General features: G+C 36.6%; 1 protein-coding gene across 1 annotated transcript in view; it reads left to right on the forward strand.

Annotated features, from left to right (window-relative positions):
* MRTFB (myocardin related transcription factor B) overlaps positions 1–20,720 on the forward strand; it is a gene marked incomplete at both ends in the record, with an annotated part of 57,035 nt that extends 36,315 nt beyond the window's left edge. The window contains 9 exons of the mRNA XM_082006963.1: positions 4,894–5,034; positions 6,528–6,775; positions 8,353–8,506; positions 10,655–11,680; positions 13,056–13,211; positions 16,145–16,303; positions 16,611–16,748; positions 18,173–18,233; positions 20,182–20,720. Of these exons, the coding sequence (XP_081863089.1) occupies positions 4,894–5,034; positions 6,528–6,775; positions 8,353–8,506; positions 10,655–11,680; positions 13,056–13,211; positions 16,145–16,303; positions 16,611–16,748; positions 18,173–18,233; positions 20,182–20,720 (2,622 nt within the window). The remainder of the gene's footprint in view (positions 1–4,893; positions 5,035–6,527; positions 6,776–8,352; positions 8,507–10,654; positions 11,681–13,055; positions 13,212–16,144; positions 16,304–16,610; positions 16,749–18,172; positions 18,234–20,181) is intronic.
* Positions 20,721–22,303: the final 1,583 nt, after the last annotated feature.

Below are 22,303 nucleotides of genomic sequence, written 5' to 3' on the forward strand. Positions count from 1 at the left end.
TAGCTGAAATGTTTTGTATTAATTTGAGCAGTATTCCTTAAGCAGGAAGTGTGAATTTGATGGAAATTTGAAAGCTTTAGGACTTTAACTTGTTTCATTTCTTGCAAGTCTCTACCTGGTAAAAAAAGAGTTGTTCTAGCCTGTATAACACAAATATTAAAATACTTTATTTTGAAAGAATTTAAGACTGTATCAAAATTTGACCAATATGTGAATGGTACTACTATAAATGTGTAGTATTCTTCAGGTTAATGTTGATAACTGTAATCTATAATGGATTTTTTTCAGGAGAAATTCCTTCAATCACTTTCTCTACTACACAAAGGAGAAAAAGATGCATAACTTTGCAGTTCAAATTATTTTCGTGCTTGTCTTTGTATTAAGCATTCTTTTGGAAAATGCATTTATTTATACATTTAAACTCCCAGGGGATTCATAGCAAAGCCAGGGCTCTACATAGGGAACTGTGCTGCAATTTATAAATTAAGACACAAGCAAAAGAAGACAGAACTGAATACTGAGTTCTTACTGTATAAAGTAATGTAAAGTTAAACAGTTACATATGAGATAAATATTGTTTGTGCTCCAAAGATGTTATTCTCTTAATGACCATGGGTACTTGACAACTGAGTAGTTCAGGACCTGGAATTACTCTCCTTGGTTTTCTTATTGCTATAGTAGATAGAAGAAGTATTGCAAAGTTCATATTCAAAAACAATGCTGGACACAAAGTATGACACATCTGTTTCATTGTTCTCTTAACATACGGATTATGATGTGAATTGGGTTTCATGTTGAGAGAATGTAATTTGTGTTGAATAAATTCAAAACAAACCACATGAAATTAGATTCCTAAGTAAAGAGTTAGGTTCCTAATGGAGACTTAAATAAAAATACTCAAAGCAATACATTCCAAAAGCTTTTCAAGTAGGAAGTATAAGATAGATATGTGATTGCAGCAACAAAATAACAGAGCACTTGAACTTGGTTGAAAAAGCACTTCAGATAGAACTTCAATCCTTTGCTTATGGATTTCATAACATATTACAGCTGCTTATGTGCACAGATCTAAAATGCAAAGCTGCTCTTCTACAGGATACAACAGATGCTTACCTTGTTGTTCCTTTTGAAATAAAGAGTAACAGCACAGCATGCGTCTACAGGAGATGTGTCTGGGAAATTGCTTTTAATTCTTCTAATTTCATCTGACAAATTTTGTATTTTATTACAACATAAAATACAAAGCATGTTTTGAAAACAGCAGAGTGCAGCCAGAGTTCTTTTCAAGGCTTCCTCCTCCACACATTTCCAGGCCTCAGAGCACATAACATAACTTTGAGAACCTTCAGCTCGCATTGACTGATGACCTAAAACTTGCTTTAACCTGAGGTACTTGCATCTGGTAAGGATTAAGGGATTTTAACCACACCACTCAAAACAAATCGTGGTGTTCACAATTCTGAAGACATGAAACAGTTATCTTCAAAACAGTTGGAAGCATTTTGCTTGATGAGATAGAATATAATGACTATTTTCTTAATATATTCACTGTAGCTTGTTGACCTACTAGATGCTTGTTTGCAGTTAGAAGAAAACGTCCAGAAATCATATTATCTGTAACTGGAAATAGAAGATCTGTTCAAAGAAAATAATTTTTACATTACTTCATGAAGTAATCAAGAATTTGAGACCTGTTAATTTAGTTTTTTGAATTTAATAATTTATCAAGTCAGTGATAAGCATGGTTCATTGCCTCATCTGACAATTGCAGCTAAAATTTGGAAGTCTGTAAAAAGCTTTGTATTTCATGTAGCCATTAATCCTTTGTAGTTTAGGGTAACAATTAATATAAGGAAAAAGTAATTTACTCTATGGCAAGAGGCGTGGCATACCAAATCTTGCAATTTAGCGAAGCGGTACCAGGAGTTTTCCTCTGGATGGCTGTGCTACAGAAGGATCAAACCCACCACACAGTTTAGGTTATGGCAAGCTAGCTATAGCCTGTTGGCAGCTGACAGCTGGAGATGCAGAAAAATGTATAAAAGAAATGCAGAGATGGGGGGGAAAACTATTATAATTTAATTGTAAGCAAAAGTCAGAGAGCTTAGTGCATGCAGACTGGCAGCTTGATAATTGAATTGCCATCCGAGAAATACAAAAGAACTAGGACATAAAGTTGCAAAATGTGTGCCAAGTGTTTTTAGCAAACTGATTTAAGGTCCTTTGTGGTACAATCTCATGGAAGAATAGTAAAGCACAGGAAGCAATGAATTGGGGAGAAGTACGGTCTGACTTAATTAGAATGCAGTGTTTTAGAATGTATTCTGAAGAAAAACAGTGCCTACTAGTAGGAATAGAAGGGAAATGGATGGGCTTTTATAAAATATTGTACTAGGTGATCTAATCGCTTTCTTAAACAATGGAAATGCAACTGATCTCATCTGTCTGGATTTAATACTGTATGATACTAAACACTGGCAAAACTGGAGAAGATGGAGATTAGCAGAGAAGACAGAAAGAGGGAAATATTGGGTTGAAAGGAAGTCGGTAATGGTGCTCTGTAGGAGTTGATCTGGGGACATTCTGGTTTCATGTTGCCATTAACACAGGTCACAACAAAAGCTGGAAGGCATAGTCAGCGCAGAGTTGGATTGTTACTATGCACAAAGGACTGGCTGATTTGGCTTTTAGGAGAGAAATGCAATTCCAACAGAATGGAATAGTTCTTAAAAAGAAAAATACACAACACCTCTCTGTCCCATGAAAAAGAAATGTGGAAACCTGGGGACTCTGACTCAAGAGAAAACTGAGGAGAAGACAGTTGGGCTGCAGTGGTCAGCAGTGAAGTGATGTGAGCTACTGTGTACTTCCTCTGTAAAACTGCAAGTATGTCAGAAAAGATGATTCTGGTCAAAGTGTTAATGCCACTGTAGCGATCCAGTGAGACCCCATATGGAATATCCTATATATTTTACAGTTACTTAAATCCAGGAAAGACTAATGAAACCTCTAATACAAGGATGATCAGAGAATGAAAAATCTTTTATGAGAAAAGAATAAAAACTCATTTGTGTAGCTAGAAAAACAAGGGCTGAGATCTGTTTATGTACAGAGTATATCCCATCAGAGGGTTATTCAATCCAGAAGGAATTAGGTTTTAAATCAGAAGACAATTTCAGAAGAGAAGAAAATTGGTATGACAAAGTTAAGCTCAGTGAAGTTTGGATATTATGTAAGAAAACTTCTGGGAATTTTTTGGGAGGCATAGTGGTGCCAGGAAAAGAGTAAGAATAAAAAAGTCCTAAGCCTATATGGAATTTAGTAAGTTTGTAGAAGAAATTACACACATGATGTTTGTAACAGCAAGGGAACAAACTCAGTGAAGTTCAAGCTACTGGATTGTACTTACACAGTAGTATCATTGGGCTGGTGGTCAAATACGGAAGAAGTGCACCTCCTGGCAGAGTCAGAGGTGTGGTTGCCATGAAAATACTCTAGGAAGCAATCTCTTCAAAATACATCTGCTCTGCTAGTGTGTGATCATTGTGAGATGACAAGTTCGTTTTCCTGTGTTGATGTTTGACCTGCATGAAAGAGAGGCTTTTCTGACAGCACTAGTTTGGGTGGTAAGATTGTCCTTGTGTACACAAGGTTCTGACTTCACAGACAGAAAACAGCGAAGGCCGCAATTCTATAGTAATAAAGCAGTGTTTTCTGTAACTTCAGGAGGCTGCTTCAGTATGTATGTAGTGTGTCTAGGGTCAAATTTTAATGTTACTTCAAGGAGAGTAACAACAAATGGTGGTACCTCTGCTAACAGTTGCTAACCATTCATTCTTCCTTTAATTATTTTTAACCCTTATCTCTCCTTTTCTTTATAATTAGTACAATTGTTTGAACTATTTTTCTGTACTTGGTTGCATATAAAAGTATAGAAATTAGTTATAGTCTTAAAATCTGTAATTCTTTGGTTCTAGAAGTCTTCGTATTTGAAACTTGTTAATTTGAAACTTGTTAATGCTTATTTGACGTAACCTTTTCCTGTAATTCTGACCAACTACCTTGAAGAGAAGATTTCTCTTTTTTGTTATCCTTATGTCAGGAGCAAAAGTACTTTCACAGCTGTCAATTCTAGAAGAATTTTGCAATTATAAAGTTAAGAACTGGCATCAATTAGTTAATCTGATTCTCGGCTACCAACCAGAGACAAATACATGTTAGGAGCAGTTTAAGTAAAATGTGCCTGACTTGAATGGGTGAGGCTACTTCTGAAGGTTCTTCCAGCTCTTTTTTTATGATTTTGTAAGAAAGACAGAAAGAAAATGTTTTCATCAAATTTCTTCATTTGTTTTCATATATGTTAAAAGGAGAAAAGAATTCTGCAAATTAAAACAACAGTGTAAAGGTTATGAAAAAGACCTTCATTGAGGGCTTTTTTTGTACATTGTTATAAATTCTTTCTGGTTATCATTTTTTTTACCTGCAGAAAAAACAACAACAATAATAAAGAAAAATGTTAATGTTGGAAAAATATTTAATATGATGTACTACAGAAATTGGTACTAAAATCAATTACTGTTTTGCTTTGGTGAAACAAGAAGTAAATCTTGTATTAATAAAAACAACTTTTTGGATACATTTACACACAGTAGTTACAATGCAAAATAGGAAGTCAAGGTAAGAACCCAGTTTATTGTATTTGAAGTGTGCCAAAATGTGCCTTTATAGAACACTTGTAGACATGCACACAATGTTTTCACCATTACTCCTAAAATTATTTTGTGAATTTGACATGATAGTAAATTGTCTTAATCTTTTCACGTTTTTTTCAATTATTCAGACTGTGGATGTTTTTAATGTTTCTCTTTTTCCTTATATTTTTTTTAATACTAGTATCCACCTTTAACCTCTCCAGTTCCTGAATTTCTCAAAACTCCATCTACAATTGAACAGCACGTTACACGTTCTACTGCTACAACCACCCTGACCACAAATACTGTATCTGCAGCAAAGCCTGGGCCAACGTTAGTAAAGGTAGGTATCTGTAATAATGCCATCTGAGGACTGTGTTTTCATCTATGTCCTTTTCCAATGCTATGCTTAATGAAAAAATACGAGTAATGTTATAGCTCCTACAACTAACAACAACTTTTATTAGTGTTCAGGAGAACATACTGGGTTGTTGACTGAAAGCTTTTGCATGCCAAGATCAACCATTAACACTTTTAGGGACTGGCTCATTATTTCAAGAGGTCCTTACGGTACAGTTGACAAATGTTTTCAAGCAGAATTAGGCATTGCATTGCTAGGGAAGGTTTTCAGAAATAAGGGCAGTAGATTTTTGCAGTATTAAGTTTCTGCTTCCTATTGGTGAAATTAATCTTTTCTAATCTAGTTTTGTAAGCAGGGTCATTTAATTGGAACAGAGGCAGCCGCATTCATAGTCTTATAGCCAAACTGGTGAACAGCATTGATCCTTTTCCGCAGCTATTTTCTTAGTTCATGTATTGTATAAGCAGAACACACTGTGTGAGAGAAGTTACTGTATCATTGTATTTGAATATCGGAAGAACATACTCAGTTCTTTTTTCTGCACTGACCTAGCAAGCAGCATGGAAAACTTTTTCAACTACAATCAGAGAGGGGGTTGTGTTAGAAGATGTCTATAATATTTAATTTCAGCAACTTTGTCCAAAGGTCTTCAGCTGTGTAATGATTATATGTATGTAGACTTCTGTCTAACTACATGAAATTAATTCTTGGTTAAGTTTACAAGGATGACCTCTAACTAGGGTCATCCCTAGTTAGATTCTAGTATAAATTTGGCTATATCCAGTGAAATCACTGGACTTGTACCAGCTTACTTAATGCTGGACCTTAATGACCAATTCAGATATCCCTCAAAACAGGCTATCTGTATAATAAATGTGCACATTTATGGATCAACTTTGATACTTTCTGTATGACTAGGTAACTGCCTTCAACTTTTTACTCAAAGTAATTTCAAAGAGCTTGTAAAAGAAGAGAGTTTTACCACATGTGCAGGTATTGCTAATAAGGATACTGCTGAAAGTTTCGTAATAGTGATTCTGTAATTTATAGAACTGTCTGTCCATGCTTTTAATGTGGACCTGTAAGTACTTCTGACCTGCAAGTGTTTACAGGTGGAGTTTAAGATACTAGCTTTTTCTTGTACGAAGTGCTAAGTGGCTTTGAACTTACCTGTTTAAGAAGAATGCCTCTTTGCAATGACAGGTCGTGACTAGCAGAATCCCTTATCTTCATTTGTGCCATCTCTTAAACATTCACAAACTGTGATTTGATGACCCCTTCTAGTGCACATTATAAGCCAGCCAAGTACGTTAACTTTTCAAGGATGGTAAGTGATCCTTTTGGGCAGGTTTGCAGGGATAGTTGTAATCAGCAACTCTTTGCAGTAAATGTGCTCCTTGTGCTTTTAGCTTGCATAACTGCTTGTAAATGAGCTGTCTGTTACAGTTGTTTCAACCTCTTCCAACCATAAACAGCAAAGCCACCCAAAGAACCCAAATGATAAGCACCGGAGCAAGAAATGTAAAGAACCTAAGCCAAGGGTGAAAAAATTGAAGTATCATCAATATATTCCACCTGATCAGAAAGGTGAGAAAAATGAGCCACAGATGGACTCCAACTATGCTCGTCTGCTACAACAGCAGCAACTGTTTTTGCAGCTGCAGATCCTGAGCCAACAGCAGCAACACTACAACTACCAGACAATTCTACCTGCACCGCTGAAGTATGTGAAGCATTGTTTGTGTCCTTTAAAGAAAAGATATATACATTAGTTAACAGATTTTAGTGCTTTAGAAGTAAACATGTTTTGCAAGCGTTAGAGAGACAGGTGGAACCCAAAAAAACTTAAAACAGCAACGTGCATCACTGTGGGTATTATCTGCCTTATTTAACAAGGTGATGAGGTGGTTCTCTTGTTAAAACACTTATGAAGTCTGGTTAGCCTTTAAATGGTCCTAGTTATTTTTGCGTGCCATGGAAACAGAACCTCCTACCTGTCAGATGCATTTTTTCCAACCAGATGCGTATTTGAAACTCAAAAGCATTTACACAAAAGCAAGAAAGTTTTGGCACCATTTTCACTCAAATATGACATAGGCAAGCAGAGCAGAAGAGAAGCTCACAGACAATGGCTTTTACAAAGACACATACTCTTGTTGTGTTTTTATTGTCTTTTTATATCAGTTTCACAGACCACATTCTTGCAGTTTACAAATAAGAAGAAAGAGTAATTTCAAATTAAATAAAATTTGTGTATTGTTTATAGCTTAATCTCTAGTGCTTATGAGTTCCTCATCAGTGTTGAACTTTAGCACTTTTAACAGTGAGAAGTATATTTTCTGATTTATAGGTAGAAGCAGTCAGAAAAATAAATCTTTAAAGAATTGCCAGCACGCTACAGCAGAATGAGAATTTGAGTATCTGCAGAGTTTCATTCTCTTTTCCTAGAAGTGTTTATAGTGTAACATGCCACAGTCACATAACTCTAAATTCAAATTACTTTCAACTGTTTTGTTTTGTTTTTTTTTAATGAGTTTTCACTGAGTTATTTTTCCTCAGCAAGGGAGGCTAGAAAAGTTAGATACCATCTGTGGTTATATTTGTAATTACCATGTATCCTAACATTTGGACTAGAGATGTTTCTGCCTGCTTACCCACGCTTCTTATGTTCCATTTACTGACATTTCAGAAACATTTCTTCATAAATCACTTGAATGAAATAAAAGAGCTGACTTATGGTACCTAGTGTAAATGATGGCATTTTAAAATTTTTTACTATTATTTAGAGACCCTTGTATGAGATTCTTCTTATGAGTGCAGCTGATAAAAATTGCATCACCTTCAGAGTAAACCGCCTTCACCTTGGTCCTTCATTACATGAACGTTGGATGTGTATGTAGGGTTGATACATAGAGTTCAATATTGGGGTTTTTTTTTAATTTATGTCAAACAAAAAAGTAACTAGTTGCCCTAGCTGATTATTAATTTGTATAAACTGATTCTGCAGTCCATAGTATCCTTCAGGGATACCATGACAATAATAAAAACTATGAAGCGTAAGTTAGTACACTTAACTGAGGAGAAAATAAAGTATCAACATACTACTCTCTTATGTTTCCTTCTCTGTGCTATTATACTAAAAATATTTAGTAGTAATGTCTTACGTTAAATATGTATTTGTAAAAAAAAAATTTGTTCATTAACTTGATAGACATTAGATTCAGAATCACAGCTTCTTGATTGAAAACACAATATATTTAGCATTGACATTATTGTCCCCCTTTTTCTTATCACTTGAAGGCCACTGAGTGACAAACAGACTAACAACGGGAATACGCCACTGAATACTTTGAACAGCAGTGCACCAACATCAGCCTCCAGCTCACCGAGACAGAATAATAATATTCCTAGCCGAAAACCAGGACCTCTACCTTCAAGCTTGGATGACTTGAAGGTAAAAAGAGGGATTTGTCCATTCCTGTGCATCACTACAGGTCACAACTTGCAAACTGTTACTGTCAAGAATAAGCCCTGATACTATTTACCAGTGGAAACTGTACTTTTCTCTTAACTGTTAAGAATAAGATTGTCGGAGTTTTCATACACAACTCTTCTGGACTTAAATTTTTTTTTTTACTTAGCCTCCTCACATTCGTATGTTCTAGAAATGGCACTTCTAAAAGAATTCGAAGAGGAAGAAGGATTTCAAAGAGAGTGTATATGTGCATAATTTGATACACTGGGTAAATTATAAAGTGGTGCACTTCATGTGAAGTTTTAGCCCAGGCAGGTTTAAACACTGGGCAGTAAGTTCCTCATGACAATTTTAGTATTTAAGCAGTATAAATTAAAAGATGCCCTAAAAATAACATACTCGGAGAGGTCAGTGCTATAATGCCAACACAGACATAACACTAGTAAAACAGAGTAGAACTTCCTACCAGAATTCAATACATCATGTGAAAGTGAACACTAAATTTCATAAAAGCTTCTTGAAGTTATAAATAACTGTGTAAACTCTGTTTAAACTGTTATATGAAGGTGTTGCATAGGTTTTTCTTCCTTCAGAAATACATTCATGGGAATTAATTCCTGCTAAGGACCTAATGAAAATTAATCTGAAGAAGCTTGTGGGGGTTTAGGTTCAGATATTTTCAACAGCAACTACACGAATGTGCCAAACCTGAGTGGAAGAGCAGGGACACCCAGTGGGCAGTTTCATTCCTCTCTTCCTTTACCCCAAGCTGTTGGGTTTCTGAGGGATGGGAGTGAGTACTTTTTTTAGACTTGAAGGGATAAAAAAAGCGGTTTCAGAAGATCAGATTCTCAAGACAGTAATGTATTTTTGTCAGTAAAAGCCAATCTTTTAATATGAAATAAGTCTATAAAATGTAATTCAAACAACAGTGTTTAAAATATGCTTTTCAAACTATAAGTTGTTAACTGCTAACTTTTAAAGATATTTAAGTTAATAGCTAAATTTGTGCTTTGCAGTGCTTAAAGCTGTTCACTTACCCGTTTCTGCATAATTCGTTGGTATTCCTGCTAATGTGGCAACAGTAACATAAGCCTTGTAACTTGCAGATCTGCTGGTGGTGGTTTTAACACTGAATCATCTGAATCAGTTCTGATGAAGAATTCAGAAAGGCATTGTTGAAAAACAGAAAAACTGGAATGCAAGTGTAGAGGATACCAGACTGGGGGAAACAGCTGATAAACATAAAATTGCTGTGGTTCTTAGAAGTGTTATGCAAATGGGTTGCTGTGACTTTTCATCATTTCCAAATCATGAAGACCTATAATTTAAAATTCTAGACTGGCAAAGTACTGAAATATTACTGAGGTCACTACTTTTTATTATTTTAGAGGTGGTTGTAACATACATAGAGCCTAAACATTCTGCAGTTAGATGTATACCGTAAACAGAAGCCATTCATTGTGACTGTTCTTTTAAATTGTTATTTTGAAGCACAGAATTGAGTTACACTCAACGCATTTGCATTTCACTGTCTGTAAGTTTAATGGAAAATTGAGAACATTTTTCCAGCAGAAATCAGATCAACTTTGACTGCTTATACTTTTTATGTTTGTAAAAGAAACCATAGCTGTAACCGTTTAGTTGCTAGAGAGCGCTTCTTGTGTTTGATGGGTTTATTGAATCGTCCAACTGACCTGATAAAATTTCTCAGAAATAGATCTGTCTTGATGGTGTAACAAAGGGGTTCAGCATGCTAGCGTTCATTTTATCTGCACTGCGACCATCGTTGACAGGTTTGCTTCAGAAGTTTTTAGCCCAGAATTGGAGCTGTATGTTCATTTTCCCATTTTAAGTATTTATGAAAAATCAGCATAACTTTGCTACTATTCATTGCACAACAACTGAACACTACTAAGGTTTTGGCCACTTACTTAAACAGTGAAAGTAAGTAGCAGGTGATGGAAATCTGCTCATGGATCATGCACACTGTCAGAACGCAGAGGTGTAATAACTAGCAAATATGCTGAAAAATACATATTTTTTTACTAAGATGTAATAAGGTAGAAAGTATATAAATAAGTTCTAATTTTTTTTTTTAAATGATCATGCTTTATTTTATTTCAGGTAGCGGAGCTTAAAATGGAGTTGAAATTGAGGGGATTACCAGTGTCTGGAACAAAAACAGATCTTATTGAGCGTCTGAAACCCTATCAAGATCTTAATAACAATGGGGTTGTTACTAGTAGCTCTGTTACAGTAACCACTTCTACTGGGGCCACAGGTAACACTGGGGAAGTGACTGTGGCATTTCCTGTTGCAACACTAAATAAACCAGTGGCTAATACGATACCCAGCTTTCCTTCAGAAAACACATCTACTGGACCTGGCTGCAAAGTAGTAAATAGCGAAAATATTAGCTCTCCTTTGCCTATATCTCCCTCTCCTTCAGAACAATCTAGTCTAAGCACAGATGATACTAGTATGGCAGATACTTTCACAGAAATGATGACCATGATGTCACCATCCCAGTTCTTAAGTACTTCACCACTAAAAGCAAATACAAGTGATGATAATCAGAGTCGCAGTAGTGGAAGCATCTCAACCATGGAGTTTGACGTAGCAGAAAAGGACCGCAAGCTTCAAGAAAAAGAAAAGCAGATTGAAGAGCTCAAAAGGAAACTGGAACAAGAGCAAAAACTTGTGGAAGTACTGAAAATGCAACTTGAGGTTGAAAAACGGGGACAACAGCACCAGTCTCAGAGTTCTGTTAACTCAGCTGCTTTGGAACAGAAGCAATGCAGTGCTGCTGTCAAAGATGAAAATGCTCTTACTGACTGCTCTAGTACAAGTCAGTCTGTACCTGTAGCTAGTCATTCTTTAGGACAATCAGTATATACTAGTGGCCAGAATCCCATTGCCAAAAAGGCGGTTGTTATCAAGCAGGAGATACCTGTGGCCAAAGCTGAACCTCAGAATGCCATTTCTCAATTTTATGTTAGTCCACAGAAGCAGCCGCAAACTGCAGTTGTTGCCCAACCTCAAGCTTTATTAACTACCCAAGGAACTGCACAGCTCCTCCTTCCGTTATCTATCCAGGGACCGAATTCTACCACTGCAGTGCAGCTACCAGTCGGAAATATAAAGTTGCAGGTAAGAGTGTTTTTATTTTTCATCATGTAAACTGCATGGCACTATTTACATAATTTAGTATAAATAAGTAAATGCGCTGCTTGTAAGATTAACTTAAAAATCAGGCTTAGCCTGTTTCTGCTTTAGGGAAAAGAGTAGAAAAACTTGAGAGCAATCTCCCTTATAATTTCTAGTACTTGCTTTCTTTGCAACTTTTGTTCCCAGATACTCTTCCCTGAAAAGTAATTGTCTTACCAAGTCCTGCCTCCATGTGCAGCTGGTTTTGATTTCTATCAGCATATACCACCATTTTGTTAACTCTAAATTGTAATCGAGCTACAAATCCAGTCCTCTGTTTTAAGGTGTACCTGTTTGCAAAACATTTGTTTGAACTTTCTTGTGTGGTGATGACTCATTATATTTAAAAACGTGAATGCTAGGTTGTAGAACTCCAGTGGAGTTATAAAAAGAAACCATGGCTACACAAATACTATTTCTAGGCTGATTATAGGTAATATCACAGTGAATAAATAGAGCATAAACCAAGATGGGTTATAAATGAAAAGGTATAAGAGTAATCTGACCAACCTGAAACAGTTTAACCTGTTGGTCTAAGGTAGAAATAAGCATATACTTCTCAGTGGCATTACTGGGCCATAGCTAGATGAAATCCTCTGCCACCCACACGGTAATTGTGCCAGCAAAGTATTCCTTCAGCTCCAGCGTGTACTTGGCTGTTGTGGGCCTAGGCTAGCATATGTGCCATCACATTTAGAATACTTACGAGGGCTGTAAAATTCTGATGGGGATGGGCCCCACAGCCTGCAGTGCAAGAGCTGTTCCTGGTAGCTACACACCCAGACAGATCTTTGTCTAAACTGTTCTAAAATCTTGCTAGAATTGTGTAACAACCTTAAGCAGCTTGTTCTGGTATTTCACTTCACTGATACTGCAGAAAGTAACTACCAGCTAAAATTGTCTTTCCTGAGGTTAGACATGCTTCTTGCCTTTTAGTGACCATGTTTTTAATGGTCTTCTAAAAAACAACCTTTTTCTTGCATCATCAGTTTTGTCTTTCTGGTTACTTAAACACAGTTCTTATAGTCCCTTTTTACTGGTTATGCTCTATCTCTTATTATTTTCATTGCTCTCCTCTGGACCCTCTCCAGTTTGTCTTTATCTTTCTTAAACTCCATTGGCAAAATAAACACCACCTTTTATCTGGGAACTCACCAGTACCAAACAAAGTAAAAATTTAGTCTCCTATACACAGTTCATGCTTATCCTTCCCAGAATACATGCTATTGCTATTCTGCATAATCTATGCAGTAGATTTTTACCTGATGTCATTCACTGTGAGATATAAGTAATGCAAATATTTTATCTCGTCCTTTAGGCTCAATCACAAGCTGGAATACAGAACCCATCACAAATACCTGCTCCTATTTCTTCTTCTGGCCTGGTCCAGACAGCACCTCAGATGCACACTCCACAATCAAAACAAAATACCATCATGCAGCATGCACTTGGTCAGACCCAACAAATCAGAAAGGTTTGTGGATAGCATTAAGATAAATAGTTGTGTAACCTAATTCTAGGCAGTGCTTTTAGAATCTTTTATGTGTCATCTGCATCATATATAAATGATCAAGTCACCCAACATCTCTGTACCATGTTCTTCTGTGTGATACAATGGGCTTGTAACTCATTCTCTTTCCAAAATTTTAGTCTGTGCAGAACTTTATTTCCAGTTGGAAATAAACACATAAGGCTAAAGCCTTTTTATCTTAATGGTACTCTTATGGCACCACTCTTACTACTTTCTTCCTCATGCTTGGCACAAGCATGGAATACCAGGTATTCCAGTCAGTTTCTCTTATTTGCCATGGGCTCAAAGTGGAAGAGTCTTGTAGGCAGTTCTTAAGAGAAAGCTTTTGCCTATGGCTTCTGAGATTTATTATTTTATAGGAGTTCCTTTTAGTTTTCCAACTTTCCTTGTTGATTTCATCCTTACTTGCGGAGAAAGGTATGGACTCAGATACTGAGGATGGCAACTCCAGTGACTCAAACTGTATCTACGATATACCTCTTGCTGAGGAATGCTGGGAATGATTGAGAGAGAGATCCTTCTCTTCCTCTCTACCCAAAACACTCCGGTCTGAAATTTCCCATTCCAAAACAGATGTTCTTCTGCAGTGGATGCCCAGCTGTGAGTACCAATCCAGGCATGTTCACATGGTAACTGATATCAACCCATCAGCACCAGTCATCACAGAATAAAAGGCTTTCTCCTCCTTTGAGCCTCTCTATATAAGGCTGACCTCTATTATTAGGAACTGAGAGATGGGTTTGCACCTTTATTGCTTCCTTATCAGTGCTATGGACTCCAAGACTATCACTTAGGAGAACAAGGTTTTTCAGCCTGCCCCAAGGGAAGGATAATTCAGAAACAACTGGAATTTCAAGATGAGGAGGATAATTGTTATGGTATGTTATGTACCTGTTACAAAATATCTCAGCCTTCAATGTTTATATTTCGGTTTACAAAAGTGCATCATAAAACCCAGGTTGTGATGTGATTTGGTGCTTCTACCTGCGCCATGTTCTCTAATCGGCTTCTGCTAAGGCTCTTGTTCCAGATAAGAATTTATTTTACAAGATGTATGATTAAGCCCGGCCATTCTCTAGTCAGCTGGCTAATACAGGAACACAACTAAATGAGCATCATTGCTCTTCAGACTGCTTGTTCAATCTGTTTAGTTTCGTGGACATTAAGGTTATCCTACAGCAGTCAAAACTGACATGTATCCAAAATGCAGATTTCATCTAGCTCTCTGGGATTTGGTATGGGGCTAATTTTAGCTTGTTAATTCGACAGATCCCATATAGAAATTTTCCAGTCATCCTGAGGCATGTACTTGTTCCAGAGACTAGCAGTTTGCCTCCTTTGCTGTCTAGAAGTTCCTTGAAAGGACTGCAGGAGATAACCAAGAATTGTACCCTCTGGTCTTTTCCCCCTATTCAGATCAGTTGTCATGGAGACCACATATTTCCCAGCAGCCTTTAGTCTGCATCTGGCTATCCTGGAGCTGAACAGCCTGCCTATCCTAGCTGTTTTCTCACACATCTACTGCCATCTTTTACATAGGAAACCAGGCAGCGTAATTGCACTGATTTTTACATCAGAATGTAAAATACTGATGTGATACAACAGATCAGGACAGTCTTCATGCATTCAGCATTAGATCCACCTGTCTGCTGTTTGCGTTTCATGAGGCTTGGATATTTCAGCAGGCAGACTGAGCTAATGAACTGTGAGTAATGCTACTTACTAATTTCACAGTTTTTAATGAAGTTGGTCTTCCTAGTAGTGATCACCTCCATGAATAGTTGTTTTCCAGAACCGATTTCCCTTGGATCCATCTAGACTCTCTCGGGTAGCTCAGATTTGTATGCAAGCCAGCTGATTATTGCCTTTATTTTCCCCTACACACTTGAGGTGTCTCTCCACATGCTGGCTACCACATGGCCTTTGTTCTTCAATTCATTCAGTGATAAGGAGACGTCTCCACAGCCATTCACCTCAGTGGTAGACAGCTGGAAAGTACAACAGTTTTCACAGATGACCCCGGTGGCTAACAAAAACTGTATTAAACTCTGTCAAAGCAGACTTAATTTGGTATTCAGACTGTATTCCACAAAGCTTATCTGAGCTTTGTCTCCATCCCCGATCTAAGATCCGTCACACCTTTGTCATAAAAGTATCTGGGAGTGTTACTGAATTTAAAAGAACAGTCTTACCTACTTACACATTCATAGCTCCTCTTCCTGTCCCTTTAACTTAAAAATATGAGAAGTAGTGTACTGCTTGGAATAATTTGCAATGAGTATATGGATTATTAGTTGAAGACATAAAAAATGTATATACCAGTAACCAAATTTACAGTTGACACCCAAGTTCATCAGTTGTATCTTTTGCCTCTCCCTCACTACTCATATAGATATTTGTAGTTAAAAGAAATTAGAATCATATGGCACAAACCAAACCATTCTGTCTTAAAACCGGCAGCACACGACAAGTGTGGATACATATGCTAGTTTGTATCAGAACAGAAATAAGTTCATTTTATTAACTGTCCATGCATACTGCATTTAACTGTTTCATACTCTTCAGAATGTATTTCAGAAAAATTGTATTACACTTTCCTCATGCTTCCTGGAAAATTGCAGGAAAATATTTTTAGTTATCAGTGATGAATGAAAGCATGTTACAGCACAAAGTTTCTTTCAAAGAGTAATTGTTCTAGATTTACAAATTATTCCACTGAAGGGAAAAATCAGTACAAAAACATTCCCTTAATAGGGAATTTAAGCAAGCAAGTATTTTAAAAAAAAAGTCTTAAACTTTATTAATGTAATTTACCCAATGTTATTAATTTAAAAAAAAACAACACAACCTAAGACTGATATATTAATCCTTTACAGGTTTTTCCACCTACTACATCAAATACAGTATTCTCCTATCAGACTGCACCAGTTACAACACCTTCACAATCTTTTATTAATAAAACATCAAACTCTAACATTCACACTGGTGGTAATCAGGTTCCCTCTGTGCAGAATGGACCTGCTACTCCTAATAAGGTAAGGTTAGCCCAACAATGTTCCATAAAGTTCAGTTTTATGTTATTACTCTTAAATAACATACGACTATATACATACTGCATTTCAGTCAGGAAGAAGAATGTTTTGTAGATTTTAATAATGCATATACATATGTATGTGTAGGGAAGAGAGAAAGAAACTATTATTTCATCCCTCTGATTACCTATGCTATTGTTATTTGTGTAGATGTAGATTGGTACAACAAAACAGGATCATCTGCAGAACTTGATACATCTTGAATTCACTGTAACATACCATTCAGTCATTATTTTGTTATTTCATGCAGCCTGGCTCTCCATCTCAAGCCCAGACTTACATTGTTCAACAATCCCTCTTCAACAACACAGTATCCAAGACAAAAGATCCTCCTCGTTATGAAGAGGCCATAAAACAGACCCGCAATATCCAAACATCACACCGTGAGGTAGTTATTTTCTCCTGTTTAGTCTATTAAAAATATTTTTGTTTCCTTTAGAATTACGAAAGCCATTGCTTATTTTAGTTTTTCGTTTGGTGTCAAGATTTTCTAACATACTCTGTTTAACTACAGGACTCCTGTTTCACAATTCTTTTTATTAAAGCAACCGACATGCAAATAAGTCTTACAGTATCCAGCTGGTGATATATATAATTGGGATAATGCTGGTATTGCTACTTAACAATAACTAGCTTTCAACTGTCTTGTTTCAAGGATGTATGACACCCAAACTTCAGACTTAAAGAAAATATATTCATATTTTCCGAAGTGAGTAAACTTGAGAAGAACACGTATGAGTTCACTTAGACAAACATATATACATGAGCATAGGTGCTTGCTTGAAAAGAGTCTATATTTAGTAAGCTTGATGAATAATCCTAGAGTGCTTTGTCAGTTTACCATGATACCCTCATGCTGGAGGAAAATTGCAAAGAAAACTAGTGAGCATCCCTGACCTCATGCATTTCAGAGCTATCCCAAAAGATAAAACCTTGTAGCAACTTAGCATTGGTTGCCAGTTTTGTGGTGGCAGACACTTGGGCAAAAGCATGGGTATCTAATGCCATTTCCTATGTTTTTGGCATGTGTGAGACATCCTCACAGTGAAGGCACACAGGTCTTCTCACATGACTATGACTACCAGTTAGTGGGGTGCCTCCCCACTGGCCTCTTTTCAGGAGCTAGATCTCCTGATGACAAATTACATCCCCTCTCCAGAGTATAGCCAATGTTTTAAAACACTTGTTTTAGTTTTGAGATCATCATAAAAGTCTCCACTTTTTGTACACCATTTTTGAAAGAATGGGTTTGTGGGGGTTTTGTTACCATTTGCTTAAGGTTCAGATATTCAGGAGACAGCTGTTTGAAACAAGTTCATGAAAGCTTTCCCCGCCCCCCTTAAAAAAAAAAGAAAAGAACACGAATCTACAAATGGGAAAAACACAACAACATACCTAACAAAATGCATCTTACATGATGGCTGTTTGTGGGATATCTCTGAGAGAAAGCACTGCAGGGTACACCCCCCAAAGCCCTGCAGTTATTCCACATACTTACCCTGGTACAAAACAGGTAGTAATTCTCCTTCTTATCCCTAGTTTTCTACATCTCTCTTCTAGGTTGCCTTCATGAAATCTTTGTCTTGCTTTTCAGATTTTTTTTTTCCATATTCCTTTGTACTGAAACTGACCACAGGGATTACAAGTGTCTCTCCAACCTATTTCTCTGTTTTCTAGATTGACAGTTTCATACGAAGAATTTTAGTCTTGATCATAGGTTAGTACTTAGGTACTATTGAGATAAGGTAGGATCAATCAGCCTAGGAAAAAATACTACATGAAAAAGAATAACCCTTTTCTCATGCACTACAGCTTTCCAGTGCGCATAGTCAGCAGATGGATGATCTTTTTGATATTCTCATCAAGAGCGGAGGTAAGCTAATTGACATATGTGTGATGTAGAGATTCAAAACCTGATAATAAAAACTCAGTGCTATAATTAAAGGAAAGAATTTGTCCAGGGAGAGGAGGTAGAAGCTATCCAGCATGGATGAAACTAGTATTTCTTTAATAGATAATTATTGCAAACTTTCAGAAAACATTTACCAAAACACATATAGTCAACCTGCTGTGGAACTTCTCGACCTGTAAATTAGCCCAGGCAGACCTTTGCAATAATCCACACAGCATTCAAATGATTAAAGTAACTCCTTAGGTTAGCACAGATGTACTTTATCAACACTGGAAAAGTTGAGCAAGTTCATATAATGTATATTGAAATTATACAAAAAATAGAATCAGCCAAGAGTCAAAGCATGTTGCCACTAAACTTTCATGAAATTATAACCATGTATTAACAACTCTAATCATCAAAGATACATTACTGGAAAAAGTATGTGTGGGCTACATAGAGACATTAATGAATAACAGCTTTCTATGGCAGTTAAAATAAGGGAGCTATCAGAAAGGAACTGAAGTAACTAGAGTAATACAGAAAGTAGCTTTGCAGTAAAAGGAGGCGGCTTTCACACATAATTAGGCTTTGTAGACTAAGAAGCCATTACAATACTGGGAAATGTTCTGGTGCCAACCAATTCAATTAACTTAATGTTTTGTATTACTGTCACATAAGGATCTTGACAGCAGTGAATGACAGGACAGAAGGGACTGATTGTAGGCTATTAGAAGATTTTAACCATATTCTAAACATCAAAGTATTTTCTGTTTTTTGAAGCAAATTGCAAAGTCAGCTGAAGAAAATGGAGTACACAGTGACAGGCTGAGATAAGTGACCTGTGCAGTGAATGACTAAATTAAAAAATGCTTTCAGTGCTTTTATTAAAATATTGCATGGGTAGTTCAAAGAAGTTCTACCTCTGGAACAGAGGATGAAGGAAACATTGGTATACTTAAATATTTGCTTTGAGTGTTACGTTACTAAACCTACTTGATCTTAAAGGTAACAACGGCTCCATATTCATGAAGTTGCCATAAGAAAGCAAACGTTTCCTGATCATCTTCATGAAAAACTAAGTAAAGCATGCAGGGCTCTTGCACTTATGTAAGCGAGTGCTACACTGAAAAATGTTTAGTTTATTAACGTACTTCAAGGGAGTGAGAGGGTCTGTTTAGTAATGCTTTGCTTTTATTAAGCAATCATTTTAAGAGATGCTCTTACAGATTTTAAGGATGTAGTTTTTGCTTGGAAAACTGGTGCAAAATACATTGTCAGGTATATTTTCCTGGCAGAAACATCACCTGTGCTAGAGGATTTATTTGCATATTCTAGTCTGTCTAATCTTATTTTTGGACTCCATTCCATATAAGAATTAATCGGAACTTAGTTTTCTTTATTTCCTTTTATTGTTACTGCCGCTACCTTACATGGAATTTCTTGACAGAAGAGTAGTTTTAGATTCTAGAGTCAGGAATAAATCCTAATCACATTAATTATCTCTTAGACTTTAACTTATAAAGGTGGACAGAGTACTAAACAGGGATGGAACTGAAAATTCTCTAAATGAGGAAATGCGTTGGTTCCAAAATTATTCTAGTTAGGCAGAAGAACTATAAGCGTGAAGGAGGAAAAGCTAACATCTAGGAAATTGTTCTTTTTTAAACAATATAAATATTCTAATTGGCTGAAGAAATACTGAAAGCAGAACTCTGGAACTTGTTTTAAAATACTTGCTGTTCATAGAGTACCTGACATAGTCTGATGTAGGTAGTGCTTGTGTTATCAGAACAGCAAAATGACTCTTACTCTGTTGAGTTCACTGTGGATGCAACCCAAAGTGGGCAAAAATGGGGTGGAAGTTGTAAGCCCGAGGATATATGTCACTATCTTTTCTGGATTCAGTAGTAGGGTTTTTTTATTACAGAGATTTCCCTTCCAATAAAGGAGGAACCATCTCCCATTTCTAAAATGAGACCAGTAACAGCCAACATCACTACAATGCCAGTGAATACAGTGATATCCCGCCCACCACCACAAATCCAAATGGCCCCTCCTCCTGTGTCCTTAGAACCAACCACCAGCTTGTCGATAAGTTTGGAAAACCAGCTTGAAGCCCTCTTGGATGGAACTTTACCATCAGGTAATGAAATTCCTCAACTGACAAGCAGTAATGAGGACAGAGAGTCCTTCTCTTTAATTGAAGACCTCCAGAATGATCTTCTTAATCACTCCAGCATTTTAGATCACTCTCATTCACCCATGGAAACATCTGACCCACAGTTTACCACTAATAATTCTTGTCTGTCTCTTGACCTTCCCGATACAAATTTGGACAATATGGAATGGCTAGACATTACGATGCCCAGCTCCTCATCTGGACTCACTCCTCTCAGTTCTACCACCCCCAGCGTGTTTTCCACTGACTTTCTGGATCCACAAGATCTACAGCTGCACTGGGATTAAGCTACAGCCAATGAGAACAGGACCTGCAAGTCTCTTTACAGCAGAGGTCCATTATTATACCATTCTGATTGCAGTTAAGATAAATTAAGACAGTAATGTTTGGAAGAACAAATGCTTGAAGCTAATTCCTTATTGATTTTCAAGTTTACAACAGTGAATTACTTTATGCTCCTATCAGTAATGCAGATCAGGGCCCTCTGAAAGCTGTATTTCACAAGAAAGGATGATTGTACTTACTGATTAAAAGTACCCCAAGGTAAATGCATCACAAATATTTAAGAAAGCAATTATATCTCTGACTTTGTAATGCTTAAATGAGCAACACAACATGGCTAAACTTCGAGAAGAAAAAGTGAAATTTCAACTGTCTGTATTGACACAATGAGCAAATGTTTGGGGGAGGGTGAGGTATCACTGCACTTCATTGTTCCTGTGGATAGCCTGAGCCAAGTTCAACATGAATTGTGAGGGCAAAGGCAAGTAGAAGCACTGGCTGGTTCAGTGAAAATTCATATCTCTAGTCTCTTAATTTGTTCAAGTTGGTTTTTATATTTTGGTTTTGTGGTTTTTAAAACTCTTCCCCCATTCTTTAATCATGAGGGAAGAATTTAACTGCATCCAAAGGGATATTAAGTGTAACTGCAAGAAATCCACTGTAGCTATGCCAGGTAATATTGAGAACACTGAATTTTCTATAGCAATGCTCTGGATTTAATAGCTAGGTTTTAATGTGTATATCAGACAGTTATTTGTATAATCCTTTAACTTTGTATACCTTATTTTTGTGAACAGAGGGGAACAGTGGTCTTCAAACAAAACATTACTATAATGGAAACAATAATACCCTAATTTACTTTGTGTTTGAGGATATTTGTTAGATCATTGAAGCCAGTATCTCAGCTTATTAGAACAATTTGAGGAAGCAGAAAAGTTTAATTAGTGCTGTTGTGTACTCTGATCCTGCAAGCATCTATGCAAGAATAGTCCAAATGCCCTCAATAAAAGATGTTTGTAGGATCAGACCGAGTTGCAGGGAACAGTACTGACAGGACAACCACCATTTCTTAATGGATACTTTATCAAACAGCTTTGTCTACCACTACATAACATCAGGGAAGCTAAACAGAGAAGCTGCTCACTGAGAATCCTAACTAGCAGTATCAGGATACACTGTTTTGTGATAAGAAGGCATATTTCATACCTGAAGCAGATAATAGCAAAAATTAAGCTCTTACCTCACAGCACAGCACATGAAAATATTATTTTTTTAAAGCCCTTAGTTGCTTTTTCAGGGTCCATTATGAAAGCAGGTGGAAGAACAAACAAAAAAAATGCAAATAGAAGTAAAATACTTTTAAATTCTATGGTTTTCTCTCAGGTAATAGCTGTTAAATGTTGCCACAGATGACACAGACTGATAATCAAACATAAAATTGGAATTATTTCTTATTAGGGAATTCTTAAATTAAGATAAAAGGAAACAGTCCCCTATTTCCTGATCAATGGAAACATGATATGTTTTCTAGTCTAAAAACTGATCTTATTGCAGAATTCCTTTCTTTACCACCAACCTTCAAAAATAA

Source organism: Phaethon aethereus (genome assembly GCF_964289735.1).
Source record: "Phaethon aethereus genome assembly, chromosome: 15".
NCBI lineage: Eukaryota > Metazoa > Chordata > Aves > Phaethontiformes > Phaethontidae > Phaethon > Phaethon aethereus.